General features: G+C 38.7%; 2 protein-coding genes across 5 annotated transcripts in view; both read left to right on the top strand.

The window, feature by feature from the left end:
• LOC110501589 (solute carrier family 35 member F5) overlaps nucleotides 1-3280 on the top strand; it is a 38860-nt gene extending 35580 nt beyond the window's left edge. For all 4 annotated transcript variants that reach the window (XM_021579262.2, XM_036958957.1, XM_036958956.1 and 1 more), the window contains one exon: nucleotides 682-3280. The gene's annotated coding sequence lies outside the window, so the exon portion shown is untranslated. The remainder of the gene's footprint in view (nucleotides 1-681) is intronic.
• Nucleotides 3281-5392: 2112 nt separating this feature from the next.
• The window catches only part of LOC110501590 (G-protein coupled receptor 39-like), a 31778-nt gene continuing 15058 nt past the window's right edge, over nucleotides 5393-22112 (top strand). Inside the window, exon 1 of the mRNA XM_021579265.2 lies at nucleotides 5393-6692. Coding sequence (XP_021434940.1) covers nucleotides 5906-6692 — 787 coding nt within the window. The 5' untranslated portion in view covers nucleotides 5393-5905. The remainder of the gene's footprint in view (nucleotides 6693-22112) is intronic.

The raw sequence follows: 22112 nt of genomic DNA on the forward strand, positions 1-22112 counted from the left end.
GGCCTACTTTATTAAATGTTTATACATAGTGTCGAGTGAGAGAGGTAGGACATGACGTAGAGGATGTTCATAATGTAAATATTTTAGATTAGACCATCGCCCACCCACTCCAAGGAATCTGGATTTTACCATGAAAAAAAGTATATTATTTGTTTTCCCTGTTATTGGTTTTCGATACATTGTAAATGAAGACATGGTGTCTCATAGATGTGCCATTGGTGAATGCTGTATTAGAGCTACCCAAGGATATTGAGTACTTATTCCTATCCTATTCTGAGGTTCCAGGCTTATCCAGGATTTGTCTGATAAGTACCCTCCTAGTGTTCTGCTGGATTTATGCTGATAATGATGTAGCTAGGTTTTTATCAAAGAAACCAGCTGAAGGCTGTCAGTGGTTTCCATAGCAAAAATGATGACTTATGATTATGATCAAAATGTAGGAGTACATCCATTTGTACCCTTCTTGGGGGCATCAAACAGCCCAACCACCGGCAAGATGAAAAATGTGATCATTTGAGTGAATAGCGGACACACGAAATGGCTGTCTCTCATCTCGCCCATTTTATAACAGAATAAAGTCCATTACAGAAAAATGTGCGGTGCATGGGTGAGTCTGTTTATATTGGGCTCCAATAGAGAAAACTAGGTATACTCCTCAAATGTGTGTCTTTCTCTCACCAGATGGTGAATACAGCGCAGAGCAGCGCGCGGAAGGTGAAGTGACAATCTCAAAACGACCAAACAGAGACCTTACCCCCAGTGCCTCTCATTCAACCTATATATTCTCTGCAGTGTGGAGATGACCGATCCATCTCTACAAGATGAACTCTTTTTCCTTTGTACAACGTTGACGCGACTCGTCGTCAACTGACGACGACGTGTGTGTTTTGTTATGTCGGATTTCGTTGTGTAAAAAGAAGGACTTTATGGTACTGAAAGTGCCAGGCTTTTATCAATGGCTCATACTGTCATGTGGCCTCTTGAAATGGTACAAGTTTAAATAATGAGACAGAGGCTTCAGTCAGACCATAAGGAGAAAAGCAAAGGTATTGTTTTTGTTGTGAGGGGAAAAGTGCTCTGATTGGCTAATGTAGATGTATCCTCTTGTTGGTTGGCTAATGTAGATGTATCCTCTTTTTGGTTGTCTATAGCCTCACTGCTTGTTCACAGGTGTGGGTTTGGAGCAAGCACAATTCAGACCTGTTAATCTAGAAATAGTATGGGTGGAAAAAGTTGGTCATGTACTTCATTATCAGACTGTTTAGTTGATTTACGAATCCGATTTACAGATCTGTCCATATTCATAAATGGTCTCGGACTAGGAGTATTGATATAGGATTTGTTTAGCCTTTTAGATCATAATGACTATGATTATATGGACACAGAGGACCTGCACTATATCAGCAATGCTATTGTAGGACACTTTTTTTTTTATTTTTAATACAGGCCCATTTGTGCAGTGCCTACTCAGAATCACTGTGAACAAGCAGTATCTGAAGTTTGAGATTAGAAGAGAGCTGAGCACAGCTGTTGACTACCGCCTTTGATTTCTCCCCCATACTCTACATCCCTCTATCTCTGGCCCCTGGCAGCCAGGCAATGCTGGATCATGAAGGAAATCTGTGATGAAGACGTTTGTATGCGTTCTAATGTGAACTAAGACTAACCCCTCAACTAAACTAAGCTGCAATACAAAAGTTATAATGCTGCTGCCTTTTCAACAGAAAACAGATGCCATCTCCAAACAGGTGTAAATACTGTACTACGCCATGAAATGCAAATAAATTGTTACTTTAGTTTGTATTTCACATAATGACCCTTCTATACAAATAATAGCTTAGATGTTCTCAGATGTTTTACACTACTTGTTTTTGTAAATCTTAACTATGTTATGACACTAAAAAAGGTGGCATGGATTTAAGACAGACCAAGTAAATAGATTTTGCAGTATGTTTAACAAAAGCACTATTTACCATCCAATTAAGTTCCCTTGGTCTTAATAGAGACCATTACCTAATAATCGAATAACCTAATAATTTATCTGTTTTTATCATTTCTACCACTCCTCTGTGGGCATTAGGAGCCATGAATGGAGACTTTATCTGATTTGATTATTTCAACAATTATGTTTAATGGTAAAATTTATGCCATGATAATGTTTGTATGTCCAACAATTGTATTTTAGACACATTTTGTTTGATCAGCACCTACAATGCAAATCAATCACCCACTCACTCTTATTCTGCTGCTGATTTAATTTGATGAGTAAAAGCATATATTTTTTGTTTTTTTGTCTCTGTAACCCTTGATGTACACCATGACGACGAGCATGTTATCAATATTTTTCCATCAACTGTCAACCTGTGTACAGAACTTTATGGAGTGTTTTCCCAGTGCTCGGTGTGGATAGGACACATTTTATGACTGGCGATAATTGCAGGAAGTAATTACTTGCCCTGTAAAACTGTAAAAAAAAAAAAAGTTCAGCCCCTTGAGCCATCTTTAACTTTGTCTAACTCAGTTTTTACTTTCACATTGTCAAAACATTTTTTTTATACCTTAGCCAATAGCTTTTGTCAACATCAGCTGTGATTAATGCACAAAGGAAATCAGCTGTGAGATGTATTTGGTTGTTTAATTCATGGGGTTCCTGTAGTCTATTTATATTTGCAAAAACAGGAACTCTGAAACTGTACATCCTATGATAATTGGTAAGCTAAAATGTAGATATGAAACAAATGATCATATCATCCATTTATGGAGTTTCTTATCGATGGGCAGGGTGCCAGATACATAAGTGCATTGTTTGTAATTTTTTCAAAACTCATGTTTTTAAAATGTGTGTGTTTTCAAAAATTCAAAAAAACAATCAATGGTGCTTACGGAATGCATATATCGTATAAAGTTTTTTTTTTTTTTTCTCAGGTACTTTTACTTTATTTTCCTTTGTCCAATCAGATTTTGTTTTGATAATGTCCCTTCCTTTATTAATGGATCTCTTTTTAAGATGTATGCTGATTTATAAAAGTGTGATTATCATAGTTTACTGTATCACAAGCTCTTTTGATGGGAAGATTCACCCATTTTGAATGTTATATCGTTTTTGTGCATCTCTGAGTGATGTTCTATTTATTATTGGGATCATGCACAAAAACAATGTAAAAAAAAAAATAATAATAATAAATGGGTGAAGGTGAATCTTTCTTTTGTCTTTGTTGTTCCGTAAGTCCCTTTTCAATGTTATGCTGCACTATTAAAACTATGTGAAGATGTATTTTCATTCTTGTCTCTGCCATAATTGTCTTTTCAATGTAGGCATGACTCCAGTGCTATTTTTTTTGTAAGAATGATGTCTTAATAGTGATTTTTGTTCTGGTATCCCCACCTTCTCCCTAAATGAAGATACTTATTTTTGCCATATCATTTACTATTGTGATCTTAAAATGTAAACCTATTTAAATAAAATCACAAAAAATGTTGACTGGTCAAAAGCTGGAAAAGCTAAGAAATTCAAATGAGCATCACATCCTGAAATTCACATATGCACTAGGAAGGTTTTCCAGCAGCTTTGACACCTGCTAAATTACTGTAGTTATATTGGTCTACTGTGCTTCAAACAACATGTACTCACTACATGGTAGGTTGCTTAGGATTTGTTAGCCACAGTTTTGTGTTGTGTGTGTTAGTTCACACTTTTCAATTTTGTGTGTGAGGTGTTCTGTATCTGTTATTGGACACAGGGCGGCCTACAAAAGACCCAAGGCTCAACTCAGGACGAGTGTTGTACACAAGATAGAAGAGTCATAGCGAGCTAACTTTGGTCAACTGACTAACTCGGGATAGCTGGTGACACGAAAGTAGTTTACCTTTTAGACATTTTTATATGGCAACGAATCCTTCAGAACTAACCTGCTCCGCGGCAGGCTAACTCAGGGCTAACCCCCCATTTACCCTGAAAGAAGAATCTGAGCCATGAGTTGAGGACCAACATTCCCTCTGTCTCACAATGATTGCGTCATCATTCCCTCCATGAGGAAGACGACTCATCTTGGAATAGCCTGCAGAACTCCTTGCATTTTGATTCCTTGTTGCTGCCAGGGACTAGTATTAGATGTGTTGAATGAGAGCTGCATATGTTTTGACTGAATTAAGAAATTGTGGTTGTAATTTGGGGTGGCAGGAAGGTTGCTAGAACGAATCCCTGAACAAGGCAGTTAACCCACTGTTCCTAGGCCGTCATTGTAAATAAGAATTTGTTCTTAACTGACTTGCCTAGTTAAATAAAAAATAATGTTGAAAGTTGTAACTTTTGTTTATTTTATCTTTGTTAGAGTCATCATTTTACAGTTGTATTGCTCTGCTTGGGCACCTTTAATAATGAGACCCTAGTCTCTGATTTCTCCTGACTAAATAAATAAAATAAATGTATATGGTATTAATCAAGAACTTAGGCATTTTAATATTACTGTTAACAAAAAAACTATCAAATCCAATCTAATCCATCCACGTGCACTGAATACAACAGGTGTAGCTCATACAGTGAAATGCTTACTTACAGGCTCTAACCAATAGTGCAAAGGGGAACAATAGGTAGGTAAAGAAATAAAACAACAGTAAAAAGACAGGCTACAAACAGACACCGGTTAGTCAGGCTGATTGAGGTAGTATGTACATGAATGTATAGTTAATGTGACTATGCATATATGATAAACAGAGAGTAGCAGCAGTGTAAAAAGAGGGGTTGGGGGGGCACACAATGCAAATAGTCCGGGTAGCCATTTGATTACCTGTTCAGGACTCTTATGGCTTGGGGATAAAAACTGTTGAGAAAGCCTTCCCAGAAGAGTGGAGGCTGTTAAATCAGTAAAGGGGGGGGGGGGGGGCATCTCAATATTAATGCCAATGATTTTGGAATGAGATGTTCAACAAGCAGGTGGCCACATACTTTTGGTCATGTAGTGTACCTTGAAGAGATCCTGAGGCCCATTTTTTTCCCCCCAGTCATGTGAAATCCATAGATTAGAGCCTAATGAATTTATTTCCTTTGACTGATTTACTCATATGAACTGTAACTCAGTAATATCTTTGAATATGTTGCATTTATATCTTTTTTCAGTATAGTTTAAATGTATGTAAATAAGCCTAAGAATAATGACATGACCTTAGTTGAGTTGTTCTGGCCCATAGTCTCCTCTACATATAGGCTAAGGCGTATTCACCCAAATGGGAGGTGATAATGTTCGGGTAAGGAACACCTCTGTATGACTAAAGAGATGTGTAGAAACCCTTGGTCCCGCCTACACACAATCACCCTTTACCTTGAAGTAGAGCCATACTAAACTTGAGTAGTGATAACAGAACAGGGCTGTGATCTATCTCTCCTGCTCTGAAGTTTAATGTTTAACTAGTAGGAGGGAGGAGATCAGTGCCTGCTGTCAGAGTGCAGCTTGAAGCATGGTCCAAGCCATGTAAATCCACTTTCTGGACGAAGAACTGCACGGACGACCTATGGCTGCCTACAAAACTCAAGTCCTGCCACTTTGAGAGCTTATTCACAGGGGTGTTTCTCGGAAAACCTGAAACGAGGAAGAAACTTTCTGGTATGGCTAATGTGATCCTAATATTCTTCTGTGATATAGTTTATCTGGGCAACCAATTGGTCCGTGGTGAGAAATGTGTTGTGTCGCAACAAACGTCCGATAATCTACTTTTGGAATCAATCACAGTTTTAGACGAAGTTGTCTGAAATCTAATGTTTTATCTCTGAAAAATACATTTCTCCCTTGCTGTTTGGATTGGATTTCCTCTTGGAATCCATTACAAAGACTGCCCTGCTGATCTGAAAAGCTTTTTTTTTAAAAGTATATATTAGGAAATCGAAACTCTAATAGATAAATCTGTTACTATGAATGAGGGTGAAGCCGAGATTTCTAAGGAGAAAGACTGGAAAGATCTGGAGCCCAACTATGCCATTAAAATCTTCCTCACCGTCCTGTACAGCCTCATCCTGCTCACAGGCATTGTGGGTAATGGAGTCACCATCCAGGTGATGCAGGTGCTGCAGCATAATGGCTACATGCAGAAGTACGTGACGGACCACCTGGTGAGCCTGGCGTGCTCCGACCTTCTGGTCCTCCTCATAGGCATGCCCGTGGAGCTCTACAGCGCCACATGGTTCCCTTTCACCTCCACCTCGGGTGACGCTTCCTGCAAGATCTACAATTTCCTGTTCGAAGCCTGCAGTTATGCCACCATCTTGAACGTGGCGACACTCAGCTTTGAACGCTACATGGCCATTTGCCACCCATTCCGCTTTAAGGCCCTGGCAGGAGAGCGAACAGGGGGCCTCATTGCTCTCGCCTGGGTCACGTCTGTGTTCGTGGCTATCCCGCTGCTGTTCACCACGGGAATGGAGGGCCACGTCATAGAGCCAGACGTTGGGCCAGTCCAGAACCTGACATTCTGCACCAACCTGAGGGAGAGGTGGGGGGTGTACAGGGCCAGTATCTTTGTGGCGTTCATCGTGTACATGGTGGTGCTGGTCAGCGTTGGGGTCATGTGTCGGGGCATGATCCTGGTCCTTCAGAAAACCATGAGGCCCATGGGACGAGGGGTCAACGGAGCAGAGGGCACACCAAAACACGAGAGTGCCCGGGTTAAAGCCGCCAAGAAGCAAACCATACTTTTTCTAGGTATGTTAACACTTACAGTATATACTCTACCCAAAATATCTAAAATGTTACCGATTGTAATTTGGAATGGATGTTGATCCATTTTGTTAAGCCAGCTGGTGGCCACAATGTGTGTGTGTGTGCGTGTGCATGTTTGTGTTACAAAGGGGGTGTACACCATTGCATTCCAACTGGAGTTGTTGAGATATGTCTGTCTGACTTCACCTTTGTTTACCTAACAGTGGAAACACCACTCTGGGCCATAACCTCTGATTGACTCCACAAGACACATGTTGAAACAAACCATTTTGAAATGTTATGACCATTCAAATGATTGATTTCCCACACGTCTTCTGTTTGGGGTGGTCTGTGCCATTACCGTCCACAAGGGAACTCACACAAAGAACATTCTTTGTTTTGGTCATGTTATATTGATTTCACATGTGGAAATAAATGTAGTGCATTCGGAAATTATTCAGACCCCTTAAACTTTTTCCACATTTTGTGACGTTACATCCTTAATCTAAAATGGATTAAATATTTTTTCCCCCTCATCAATCTACACACAATACCCCATAATGACTAAGCAAAAACAGGTTTTTAGACATTTTTGCCAATGTATAAAACTAACTCACTGAAATATTAAATTTACATAACTATTCAGAACCTTTACGCAGTACTTCGTTGAAGCACCTTTAGCAGCAATTACAACCTCAAGTCTTCCTGGGTATGAAGCTACAAGCTTGGCACACCTGTATTTGGGGAGTTTCTCTCATTTTCTCTGCAGATCCTCTCAAGCTCTGTCAGGTTGGCTGGGGAGCGTCCCTGCACAACTATTTTCAGGTCTCTCCAGAGATGTTGGATCGGGTTCAAGTCCGGGATCTGGCTGGGCCACTTCAGGACATTGAGATTTGTCCCGAAGCCAGTCCTGCATTGTCTTGGCTGTGTGCTTAGGGTTGTTGTCCTGTTGAACCTTTGCCCCAGTCTGAGGTCCTGAGCGCTCTGGAGCAAGTTTTCATAAAGGATTTCTATGTACTTTGCTCCTTCGACCTCATGGCTTGGTTTTTGTCCTGACATGCACTGTCAACTGTGAGACCTTATAGGTGTCTCACAGGTGTGAGCCTTTCCAAATCATGTCCAATCAATTGAATTGACCACAGGTGGACTCCAATCAAGTTGTAGAAACATAACAATGATGATCAATGGAAGCAGGATGCACCTGAGCTCAATTTCGAGTCTCATAGCAAAGGGTCTGAATACTTCTGTAAATAAGGTATTTCAGTTTTTTAGGGTTTAATCCATTTGCAAAAAATTCTAAAAACTTGTTTTTCTTTGTAACAAAATGTGGAAAAAGACATAACAAATAAGACATAACATAACAAATGTGAATTATTGTATTTCCTTGTGTTGAATTGTTGTAAAGTACTCGGGTATTGGTAGAAGGTAGCCTTGTATACATTTGTTCACAAAGACCGAGACATTTGTCTAGAATGGGAGGCCTGTAAATCCAACCTCTTAAGGATTCAACCTTTTTTTTCAATTTTCGCCTAAAATGACATATCCAAATCTAACTGCCTGTAGCTCAGAACCTGAAGCAAGGATATGCATATTCTTTATACCATTTGAAAGGACACCGATCCCTTAGAGGTTAACAATGTCTATAGGATTAACATGTGCGGCTACGTGCAGTCAAATCAGCATGTACTTAAATGTAAACTGTTTGCTCTAAATTGGTTACAGGGTTTCCAGGCAATAGTTTATCCCAACAGCAAATATTACCGCATGGCGAAGAGAATCGGAAGCCAATGTGAACATAATGTATGAAATTACAGGTTCAGTAGTTCTCTATGGGGGTACTTGCTGTGTAATCTAAATGAAAATGGGCAGATTTACTTCAATTTGGCACTTGATAATGTAGACGGAGAATTGTTAACCTCATATCTCCTCATAACTGCTCTCTACTCTTCTCAACCACCTAATCGACCCATTCAGAGTGGAAATATTAATATTTAAAATGCAGAAAACATATCCCTGCATATTTTGCGTTTCGGTGTGTCAACATATTTGTCCACTTATCTATTATAAATGAATCAACTAAATCTGTGTGCAGGATGTCCAATATTCTAAGAAATCAAATGTAGCCTATGCTTACATGCTAACCATATTGTGTAAGCTTGTAAACCAGCCATGCTAAATCATCATTGTATTCACATTAGAAATTAGTATTCTCTTTAGTTACCTTGTACCTGTTTATCCTAAGGCTTCTCCATTCCTAAATCCCATCACAGCCCTTTCAGGCGACAGCAATCTCCACAATCGGTGGTGCCATCTCGGCTTCCATTCCACTACTAGCCCAGTGATCACTACTTGAAGGTTTAACAGCTCATTGAGTGGTGCCTGAAGAGCTGTGTTTCAACTGATTGCAAGGTATAGATTTCAGTGCCTAGCTGGTCTGCTGCCTCTTGACAAGTGACAGGTCTCACTGTGCATTTGTTTTCAGAGTGGTGCGGTTGTATTCAGCAGCTAGTATTGCAACAGCATCCTTGAGTTTGTATTCCACTCAGAATGTAGTTAGCTTATGTACCAGTCTATGGTCAAAATAAATAAACAGTGTCATGGAGTAAGTGCCATTTTGGGAAAAACTGTAAAACAGTCCCTGGTTGATGGTTGCTGGTCTTGGGTAAAATTCTAGTCTGGGCTTCTGCCCAAATTTGCTATGGGTGTTCATAAAACCCTCATTGTCTCATCTAGTCTTTATTGTGTGGGATGATTTATCCTGTCAGGATTTGTACCATCTGCTCCCTCTTTTCATTAGAAAGGGCTCGACTACATAATGTTCCATTAGCTTGACTGCAATTTAGCCAGTAGCTTCAGTAATTTATCAGCCTCCCAGTAAGTTGGGGAAGGAAGAATTCCTCAGCCAGTCTACAACAGTGTTTCTCACAAACTAGGCTAATGTGAGAGAATAACTAATGCAACCAGCCTGCTGATTTAAGTAGAGGGTGCAATGCTACCATTTCTAGCCATTTTACCTGTAACAAGATGCTGTCGTATCAAACACTTGTGCTTTTACTGTATTAACACAAGACAGACACATTGATGTACAGTAGTACATTGGTTTTAACAGTTGCATCCTCTTTTGAAACCTTATCCTAAACTTGTGCAGGTAATTCAGCAAAAAATATACATTTATTAGCAGCTTCCCCCAAGCTCACTCATTTGTGCACATATCACATGCATTATGCAATATATAATAGTATATTTTATTTTTATTTGGATTATTTTTATTTTTTATTTTTCAATTGGGAATGTGTACTTCTGACTATTCTTTTCAAGAGGTGATGATATTAAAACCAAATAGTTATGCGATTTATTTAACCATCCCTTGAAAATGGCACATAGTTGTCAATGGTTTTAATAGCCAAATTGAATGCTATTGTGACTTTTTTATTGATAACGACCTTTTGAAACAGGATGGGGCTTTCTTACCAGTATCTTACTACACTGATCAAAAATATAAACGCAACATACAACAATTTCAAAGATTTTACTGAGTTACAGTTCATATAAGGAAATCAGTCAATTGATATAAATTCATCAGGCCCTAATGTATGGATTTCACATGACTGTGAATACAGATATGCATCTGTTGGTCACAGATACCTTAAAAAAGGAGAGACGTAGAGATCAGAAAACCAGTCCGTATCTGGTGTGACCAGCATTTGCCTCATGCAGCGAATAACATCTCCAATGCGTAGAGTTGATCAAGCTGTTGATTGTGGCCCGTGGAATGTTGTCCCACTCCTCGTCAATGGCTGTGCGAAGTTGCTGGAAATTGGCAGGAACTGGAATACGCTGTCGTACATGTCAATCCAGAGCATCCCAAACATACTCACCAAACATGTTTGGTGAGTATGCAGGCCATGGAAGAACTGGGACATTTTCAGATTCCAGGAATTGTGTACGGATCCTTGCGACATGGGGCCATGCATTTTCATGCTGAAACATCTCTGTGCATTCACATTGCCATCAATAAAATGTAATTGTGTTCGTTGTCCATTGCTTATGCCTGCCCTTACCATAACCCCACCACCACCACCATAGGGCACTCTGTTCACAACTTTGACATCAGCAAACCGCTCGCCCACACAACACCATACACACTGTTTGCCATCTGCCCAGTATAGTTGAAACCGGGATTCATCCGTGAAGAGCACACTTCTCCAGCTTGCCAGTGGCCATCGAAGGTGAGCATTTGCTCACTGAAGTCGGTTACAACGGCGAACTGCAATCAGGTCAAGACCCTGGTGAGGACTACGAGCACGCAGATGGGCTTCCATGAGACGGTTTCTGACCGTTTGTGAAGAAATTCTTCGATTGTGCAAACCCAGTTTCATCAGCTGTCCGGATGCCTGGTCTCAGATGATCCCGCAGGAGATCCTGGGCATTGATGGTCTGCGGTTTTGAGGCCAGTTGGACGTACTGCCAAATTCTATAAAACAACGTTGGAGGCATCTTATGGTAAAGAAATTACCATTAAATTCTCTGGCAACAGCTTTGGTGGACATTCCTGCAGTCAGCATGCCAAATGCATGCTCCCTCAAAACTTGAGACATCTGTGGCAATGTGTTGTGGGACAAAACTGCACATTTTAGAGTGGCTTTTTACTGTCCCCAGCAAAAGGTGCACCTCTGTAATGATCATGCTATTTAATCAGATTCTTTATATGCCACACCTGTCAGGTGGATGGATGTATGCACAACATTTGAGAGAAATAAGCTTTTTTTGCATATGGATAATTTCTGAGATCTTTTATTTCAGCTCTTGAAAAAATGGGACCAACACTTTACATGTTGTGTTTATATTTTTCTTCAGTATATTATCGGTGTTAGTAGAGATAATATTGCTTATCAGTAAGTTACTACACAGACAAGGGTGACAATATAAAATTGACACCAGCTTTAATTTATTCTAAGTATAATAAACCAATCATAAGTTAATAGGCAAATATATTGGAATTTGGATGCACTACGTGAAGTTTCCATAAGATGTAAAATATATAAAATAATATATTCTTAGTAATAATACATAATAATCACAAGGCTGTAAAACATGATCCTAAATATAACCCATCAACTTTCCACAACTTTATTTTACTATGTCAACATAATCTTTGTTGTAAACGTTTTGGGGCCGAACTGGTGGCAGAAAGAATTAAGACATTGTTTTCATTATTTAGGCTTTTTTCTCCTGAACCACATGGTCTATGTATAAGAAACACATGGACAACATGGACACAAATATAAAGATCATGAAAAAAATATGAATACATATTAAAATAAATATGAAATTATAAATGACCAAACTTGTCATCCCTTTTGCATCCCTAGGTATTAATAATGATATCCCTGATACTAAACTATATCTATCAACTATTTCATACAAATGTATTTACATAATGATACATTTCTTGTTTTTACAGTCAAACTGATTGTTATACATTTTAATATATAATTAGCAAATAATGAAAAGGATGAGTAGGAATATTCTCTCAATCTGCTATTGCCTTAAAAGTCATAGCAGCTAACTATGAATTACAAATCCAAATATCCATCCAAACCTGCTACATCTTCGATGGAAGCCAGTGCAGTGCTCTCGCTGTAGAATTTATGACTAGCTGTGCAGTTCATCAGGGTGTTGACGTTGAAGAGCTCTCTCACCAGACCGGAGGCCAGTCCACAGATACTGTAGCTGTGATGAGGAGGCCAATGAATCTGCTCTTCCCCTGCATGGTACCTCGGTTTTATGATGCCCCTTTGTCTTCTTCCTCTCTTACCGTGGGTCACTGCCTTTGCCTCCAGCCTCGTCCCTTAAGCAAATCGCCCCTCTGACTCTCTGGCAAATTCTTGGACTCATACTCCTGACGAGTATGTTGGATGGACATGGGGGGAGAAATGACCTGGAACCTATTTTAAGTGATGATCTGTACATTCGTCATGCTTCTTTGACACAACCAACTTTGTCAATGAGTTCGGTGTAGTCCTGGTAAAATATTTATTTTGGAGTCGTCTTAGATTGGGCATGTTTACTTTGGATTAATCTAGGAGGTCTAATTGTACTGCTTCACTTTTAAGAGAATGGTATTTTATGAGTATAAATTAAATTACAATAGTATACACAATTATTGTTGCCTAATAGTATGTTGCATTAATTTCTGTCTGATCAACTTCACAGGAAATCTAATCTTTGAACAAAACGTCAGTGTTTGTTAGGGCTGATGAATTCTGAGATTGTTTGAAAAGCACCACTATTCTCTCAAGTGGAGATCAAAGATGAACAGTTGTTCTCATTCAGATTACAACAGATACTCAATCAGACTAATGTCCCCCACTTGAGAGAGAACAGCAGGCAAATCACAGCTATGTGTGACGTTTGTTTGAGAATATGCAAAACCCCACTTAACCAAATTAGAAAAGGATTTTATGCCACTTTTCAGCAAGTTTTTACAGTGATACTGTAGTTCAGTCGTATAGTTCCATACCTTGAAATGAATGCATGGAAGAGCACTGTTTCTGTCCCATTGTTTCTTTACCTGGCTATATGTTGTAAATGGTTAATGGGGTTAATGTTTGCCTAACTCTTAAATAGCAAGAAAACTGTAAAAATACACACACACACACAAAAAGTCATAGGCCATATTTGCAAAGTCATGACCATGTAATTCCCCCTAAAGTGTGTTGTGTTTTCAGTATATTTGATTTACAGCACCGGAGCAAAACAGTTCTCCATTAGTATTCTCCACTAATACGCTAATACGCTAGCTCATGCGTGGGAAAAAAAAATCTTCCAAGTTTTTTATTCTTTACTAGAATTTGTTGGACTTTTTTGCGTGTCAATTTACCTTGTGCAAAGATGTTGATCCTTGTCTCTCGTTGTAAACTGATCAATCATTCAGAATGCTTTTTTTGTGCTGTATCACTGTGTTTTGTGTTGAGCGGTTGAGGGACTTGCTTTACTCTGCTCCTATAAACTAACATAGTACATTAGTCAATCTCGACTGCTTTTAACCAGAAGATATAATAGATATAATAAACTCCCTATAATAAACTTCAATTGAAAAAATATAAATTGTCTATGCATGTGTAGGCTTATGTATTTGTGTGAATGCTATCAGTAGGTCTTTATCCTTTTCCTAGGCCTACTTTACTAAGATGTAGGCATATATACAGCCCTATGTACTGTATATTAGTTGATAACAGTATATAGTAATTTGTTTAATTTTAAATGGGTGGCACATAGGCCTACAATAGCCTTAATCTGTACCTTTCTTCCCCATGAATCAAAGTACAAAACAATCAAATTATGCATAGCTAATTAGAAAGATACTGAATCCAACAAGTTTTGCTGAAATTCAATTGGATTTACAGCTTAAGTGCAACTAAGCAATATTAAGCAATTGGAATATTACAAGAGCCACTACACAGACCCTCAGTGCAAATGATGGCCATGGGTAAAAAAATGGGTGCCATTGCCTCCGGCTTATTTTAGTCAATCTACTTCACCTGGCTTTTCCTCGCTCACCTCAGCATCATATAATTATCATATCACTCTCAGCTACTATAAAATTCATAACAGCTTAATATTGAGAGACAGGAAGTGCAGCAGCAATACATTCAGAGATGCATTGCACCATTTTCCTCCGTGTTATCGAGTGTTATTGAGTTTAGGGCCAACTTTGTGCTTGCGTTGATTTTTTTTTTTTATAACTCAAAGCGACATCCTTCTACAGGAGACTTACACATTTAAATATGTTTTAGCTTTGTGTATCATAGTATATTTCTCTGCTAGGATTTCAACTAAAGTTAATCAAGCTGACATGACAATATTGTAGTGAATGGTAAAAGCGCAATGCTGCATGCAGGTTTCGAATGCAGTTCTCCCATCTCATAGGCAAACTTGCTTACTACTGGTCCAATATGGTTAAATGCCTTTGGGATGATAGTAGTGAACCTACAGTATACACTGAGTGTACAAAACTTTAAGAACACCTTCCTAACCTTGCTGAAATATTTTGTCTTGCCTTCCCTTCATCTCTACAGTGATTGAAGTGGATTGAAAGAGCAGGTGTTCTTAATGTTTTGTACACTCAGTGTACTGTATAGGCAAGGCCTATATAAGAGCTCAGATGGTGAGAGTAGTCAAAATGTATCTGTAAGTGGTTATTCGAAGAGCTCACTGAAAAAACCCCGGCTGTGGTGATTACCGTTGTCAATTATCTCTGAAAGGGCGAGTCACGCCCCTGTCACTTTGCCACTTTACCTCCAAAATAACTTTTAATCTCGAGCCGACTGTGACTTTGGAGAGTAATTAAAAGCAGTGTGCCACCTTGTTAAGTTGCCCACAAATCACAGCTAGGACACAAGGTTAATTGCTTTAGATATTTTTTGTCAGTCACAGGCAGCTTGCTTATCTGAAACGAATATACATTTTGTTTTGCAGGCCTTTAGCCTTTGACACGTGCCCTGATGTGAACATTCTCTTTCTGTGTATTATCGCACACTGGTCGAATAGAGATGTGGAGTGGTGAAAGCTGTAAGTGATTTGAGGCATAGACATACAGAATGGTCGGTTTGATTCCTTTCTCTCAGTTGGTGGCTTCAATATTATTATTTTTATAGTAGAGGGCAATTCCATGGTAACAAAATTACACGTTGACTCAGATTTTTCCATTTAAATGTATGCTAAACAACAACCCAATGATTTCAAAGTTTAACAAACCATACCAACTATGTACAAGGACTACCTTGAACAATTTACACAGAAAATGTCACAAAAACACATGTACTGGAAGAACTGTGCAGATGCAAATTTGGTAACAGAATTACGATAAAATCTCCCTCCGTTTTTTATGCAACCACATTTTCCAAAAACTCTGTTAAATATCTGCTCTGAATGAGGATTCAAAGATGTCTGCAGAAAGAATGAGGTGTCAGCGATGACATGACACCTTGAGTTAGAAAACATTTATTTTGGTTATTGAACTACAGTAGGCAAAGTGGATTTACATCCGGTAACAGAATTAAGATAATGAAATTGCATCATGGGTCCCTGATCTGTATTATACAGAAATGCATAATTATGGATAGGAATGTCATTCTCTTCATGGTGATGTATCCTGAATAGGTACACTAAGGTAGAAATATGCAATATCCATCTTTTGCATATTTGAGTATTGTTCAACACATTGGCAATTATTTTAATGAGTTCAGCCCCCAAACAAGACCACAAGACCAAATCTTAGTCTTAGTACAGGGAAGTAGATATGTACAGGACAGTACAATTATTATCTATCTTGTTGCCTAGTCACTTTCAGATATTTTTAAAGATATGTGGGTTTTTGGTAATGGACTATCATGGCAACATTTCTTAGGCAAATCATTTCCCCAAAACTAAATGTGTAGATATTAGTTGGCAGGGGTCTTTACTACAACATTATTGTGTTTCGATTTACGGTACCAGTAAAAAGTTTGGACACACCTACTCATTCAAGGGTTTTTCTTTATTTTTTACTATTTTCTACATTGTAGAATAATAGAGAAGACATCAAAACTATGAAATAACACATAAAAAAAAGTGTTAAACAAATCAAAACTTATTTCATATTTGAGATTCTCTAAAGCACCCTTTGCCTTGATGACAGCTTTGCACACCCTTTAGTAGTGGTTTCTTTGCAGCAATTTGACCATGAAGGCCTGATTCACACCGTCTCCTCTGAACAGTTGATGTTGAAATGTGTCTGTTACCTGAACTCTGTGAAGCATTTATTTGGGCAGCGATTTCTGAAGCTGGTGACTCTAATGAACTTATCCTCTGCAGCAGAAGTAACTCCGGGTCTTTCCTGTGGTGGTCCTCGTGAGAGCTAGTTTCATCATTGAACTTAATGGTTCTTGCAGCTGCACTTGAGGTCTGTTTTTGAAAAATAAGGCCTGTTTTTCTTTTGAAGCCAAAAGGAGGCTAGTATTAGGTACATTTATAACTATTGTAGACTATGGTGATATTTTATATATGAATGTTTCCGCTCAGTGTTTGAGATCAATTGACACCTTTTACCATTTTACCATTTACAAAGCCATATTTGGTTTATTACCATTTTATTTGGGCATTTTTATTCTTCACAAATGTGGTGGGTATTGTCTTTGTTCTCAGGACTTTATCCTGCTAACTGTTTCAAATGTCCAAACTGAATTTGGTAAAAGGGCTTTTATGTACTCTGTGCCATCAGCTTGGAAGCCTTACAAAATACTTTTAAACTGGATGAACTTGTCCCGATTGATGTTTTTAAATCATTGATGAAGGATTTTGAGGCTGATTCCTTGACCGGACAATGTTTTTAATTTGTTGTTTACGTATTTCGTTATGCTCCCTGTGATTTCTATGGTTTTTACTAGATTACTTGTAGTTTTTCATGTTGTCTGTCTGTTTATTTGTATTTATTTTATTTAACCTTTATTTAACCAGGTAGGCCAGTTGAGAATAAGTTCTCATTTACAACTGCGACCTGGCCAAGATAAAGCAAAGCAGTGCGACAAAAACAACAACACAAAGTTGCACATAAACAAACGTACAGTCAATAACACAATAGAACAAATCTATGTACAGTGTGTGCAAATGTAGGAGAGTAGGGAGGTAAAGCAATAAATAGGCCATAGAGGCAAAATAATTACGATTTAGCATTAACACTGGAGTGATAGATGTGCAGATGATGATGTGCAAGTAGAGACACTGGGGTGAAAAAGAGCAAGATAAATAAGAATAATTGTAATTGTGTAATGACTTGGTGCTGCCTATCTTGGCCAGGAAACTCTTTAAAAATATATTTAAAATCTCAATGAGCCCTTCCTGGTTAAATAAAGGCTAAATAAATGAAATAAAAAAATTCATCCGAATTGACTGACCTTCATTTCTTAAAGTAATGATGGACTGTCGTTGATGGAGTAATGATGGACTGTCGTTGATGGAGTAATGATGGACTGTCGTTGATGGAGTAATGATGGACTGTCGTTGATGGAGTAATGATGGACTGTCGTTGATGGAGTAATGATGGACTGTCGTTGATGGAGTGATGATGGACTGTCGTTGATGGAGTGATGATGGACTGTCGTTGATGGAGTAATGATGGACTGTCGTTGATGGAGTAATGATGGACTGTCGTTGATGGAGTAATGATGGACTGTCGTTGATGGAGTAATGATGGACTGTCAAGGAAAAGGGTGGCAACTTTGAAGAATCTCAAATATAACATTTGTTTAACAATTTTTGGGTTACTACATGATTCCATATGTGTTATTTCATACTTTTGATGTCTTCACTATTATTCTACAATGTAGAAAATAGTAAAAAATAAAGAAAAACCCTTGAATGAGTAGTGTCCAAACTTTTGACTGGTACTATATATATTGTACATGTGATAAGGTCACACAGAGGGACAGAGATAATTACAGACACCAGTGAAATTCTGAAGTACCTAAAAAGGTCACTAGATGTCCTCTAATAAAATTGCATATATTCCTTGAAAGTTACCAACATTCTCGTAGTTTACTTATAAATTTATACAATTTCCAGTAATATACTGTAACCTTCCTTTGCAACCCTACCTCTGCCAGGAAGCTGAAACTTGGTTTCAGAATAACTGGTTATTCCAGCAAAACAATAACTCCAAGCACAAATCAAAATCCACAAAGAAGTTGATAATTGGCCCTCTCAGTATCCGGACTTGAAACCCACTGAAAACCTGTGGTTTGAATTGAAGAGGGCAGTCCATAAGCGCAGACAAAGGATATCACGGATCTGGAAGGATTCTGTATGGAGGAATGGTCTAAAATCCCTCCCAATGTGTCCTCCAACTCATTTGAGAAAAACGCTCAGGGCCATTATCAGGGCCATTGTAAGGAATTGAAAAGTATTGACATATGGGGTGTCAATAATCTTGACCCCTACCTTTTTGAGAAAAAAAGTATTACTTGTTATTAAAGGCGACACGTATATGTTAATATTCTCTTTTAACGGAGAGTCCTGTATACCTGCTGTGTTTTTCCTAGAGATGATTCAAGTCTTTTCCTTTGTGGGTAGATTTTTGAGAATATCAATCTCGTCTAGTCAGATATGAAGGAGTAAATAATAGAGACTAAACACATCAATATGGTCAAGAGAGGCAGATGGCCAGCTCCAGTCATGCAACAGGTAACATAGTCTAATTTTCTGCATCATGGAACAGTCCACAGTGTTAGTAGCTTAGCATTGAGCAGTGTTTGCTAATTTTTCTGTTTGCATGTTCAATTAGTCCTAAAGCTTTATAGTTGAGATTTATCATACCTACCAGAGCACTTCTGGAAGTCAAAGCTTTACACAGACAAAAGGTGTGTTGTATGCCTTTAGCTTCCCAGTTGGCATATCAGAAGCGTCTAGCAAGATGTCCGTAAACTTACAAACAACTTTTATCCACACTTTATTTCTTTCCTTCTCTCGCTCCTGACATCCCTTTCGCCTTCAGGCTGTGACTGTGAAATGACCTGGAAATAAGAATCTGTTCCTTATTGCCACTCAGCCGTAAAATGCCTTGAGGACCAGCATGAGTCATATTGAGAGATGAATGGATGGAGCAAGGGAGGCATTCTTCTTTTTTCTCTGGACTGCAGCAACCCGCAGTCATTGTTTTCCATAAAGCATTGTTATGGGCCTCCTGTTTTAATCAGGATAAAACCAATGGAAGCCAGGGCCCAGGTTCCCTCTACAGCATTAGCATGATTAATACAGAGCCATACTCCTCTCTGTTCATTTGGAGGTGTGAGGTAGTTAGGTGTCAGTGCCAGTGCAGAGTAGCCGTGATTGGTGGTCCTATGACACAGATACTACCGGTACCCCTTCTTTATATAGCTGCACCACCGAATCCACGGAAACTCGATTGGCTTGAGGCAACTTGACAAAACAGCTTTGTGGCATTGTAATGAGACAGTATTGTCATTATACCTTTTATGTAGTCACATCCTGCCTACTATGCCAGTTGTAAACTGGATCAAAAACACTTTAATGTGGTATGACATCTTTTATGACATGACACTACCAGTCTTTTCAGATCCGATTCTGAAATTTTCCAATGCCTAGTGATTCTTCCGAAGAAATCACACAGGCCGTGTCCAAATACCAGTACTTTCGTTCTGAATAGTAGGCATTTTGGGTATGCAAAAATAGAACGTTTTGTAGCGTGAAATTTGAAAAATGTAGTATGCTTTAAATGCCAGGATGTCATACTCATTTCGGCTATTCATCAAGTAAAATGGCGGGAATCAATGAAATTGCACACTAGATACAAATGATCAGTATGGATGACTGTAGCATGTTGATATTTGTTGCTAGCTGTATTCTTTTTTCTGCTAAGCATTACATTCTAAATAATATGTATCACGATTACTACACAGCACAGTATGCCGTTTTAGTAAGTAGTAGGCAAAACAGATTTTGGACATGGCCAAAGCAAATGTAGAAACTCTGTTTGCCTCTGGACGTTGCAGACCAGTATCATTGCTTGAGTAAGTCTGGAGAAAAGATGCAACATAGAGAGAACAAAAAGTGATGGTCTATCAAAACAAACAGTTGTGTGAGAAAATCTCTTAAAAGATCAGCGTAATATCACTAATATCCTCTTAGGAATGAATGAAGTTGCTCGAGTGGTTTAATGACAGAGGACATTCTACTAGCTAGCAAATTAATTTGTTCACACTCGGTAGCTAGGGCAGCCAGTACATTTGTGACTGACAGACTTGAAAAAGACTGGAGATTTTCCCAGGCTTATAAGTGTCCCTACTGGATCCATGGACTTAGATATAATGAAGACATATTATCTTCCCCACACAGGCAGGCACGCACACATACACACTCACACACGCACGCACGCACGCACGCACGCACGCACGCACGCACGCACGCACGCACGCACACACACACACACACACACACACACACACACACACACACACACACACACACACACACACACACACACACACACACACACACACACACACACACACACACACACACACACACACACACACACACACACACACTCTGTGAGTTTGCTGTTTTATATCATATTATGCTTTTTATTACACTGTGATACTCAAGCACTTACAAACTTTAGGGCCTAAACACAAACCGTTATCTGCATGCATCTCTACACCTCACATTTGCTTACAGGTTTTATAACTTGTTTGCAGTATGTAACAATAGTGGTGTAACCACCACAGAGCGATGTCTGGCCACACAATAGAAACAAAAGGCTCAATCAGAGATTCCAATTACAGAAGAGACATGGAATGAATTGGTTGAATAATCAGCTTTAATTGCTTTCTAATTAGTAGCTTGGCATATTGTCCATATTTACGGGGCTCTGTGGTGTCGTGTGTGTGTGTGCCTGTGTGTGCAGCAGAGGGGGCTGTTGGGAGGAGCTGTAGGAGGATGGACTCATTGTAATGCCTGGAATGGCATGGAACCACGTTTGACTCCGTTCCATTTATTCCATTCCAACCATTACAATGAGCCTGTATTCCTATAGCTCCTCCCACCACCCTCCTCTGGTGTGCAGGGTTGGGCAGGTTACTTTGTAAATGTAATCCCTCACAGTTACTAGTTACTTGTCCAACATTGTAATCAGTAACATAATTTTTGGATTATCCAAACTCAGTAACGTCATCTGATTACTTTACTTTTAGATTACTCTCCCTTTAAGACACTTTAGAAGAAGACAAAAATCTATATTACTAATTGAATGACATCTATTGCAGGACAAATCAATGTTAGAGTTTCATAACTGGCCCTGAATGGATGTTGCATTACTTTTTCTAACCCATTGCTTGTACTACAAATAATAATATAATTAAAAAAACATAATACATAAAAAAACAAAGTCTGTGAGATTTTCATCATTCCAAGTCATGGAATACCCCTTGATCTTCAAGAATAGGATATGGCATATATGTAATTATATATTATCCAAATTGTTTTATCTGAACATAACCCAAAAACAAAGGACTTATACGCTGACTACCATGGAGTGAATTTAGTCAGCAAAGAACTTATTGGCCTGCCCTACTCTGTTGTTTATGATTTTGTTGTCATGGAGATCTGATTGAGATTTATTAATGCCATATGCTGCATTTGCTATCGGCATTTTGTTTACGTTCTTTTGTTAACACTGATAACTTGATCATTTGCAGCTGTTTAAGTGTATCAAAACAGCACAAGTTTTAAGTATGTTCAGCACGAATTAGATTGAGCAATAAAAGCCCGACTCGAGGTTATTTTTGACAGTATGTGGATCACAATACCACTGAGAAGTTTAGAAGCGAGGAAATCCCTCAAACCTTTATTCGATAGCCTGGGATC

This window comes from Oncorhynchus mykiss, chromosome 22 (genome assembly GCF_013265735.2).
Source record: "Oncorhynchus mykiss isolate Arlee chromosome 22, USDA_OmykA_1.1, whole genome shotgun sequence".
NCBI classification, from domain to species: domain Eukaryota; kingdom Metazoa; phylum Chordata; class Actinopteri; order Salmoniformes; family Salmonidae; genus Oncorhynchus; species Oncorhynchus mykiss.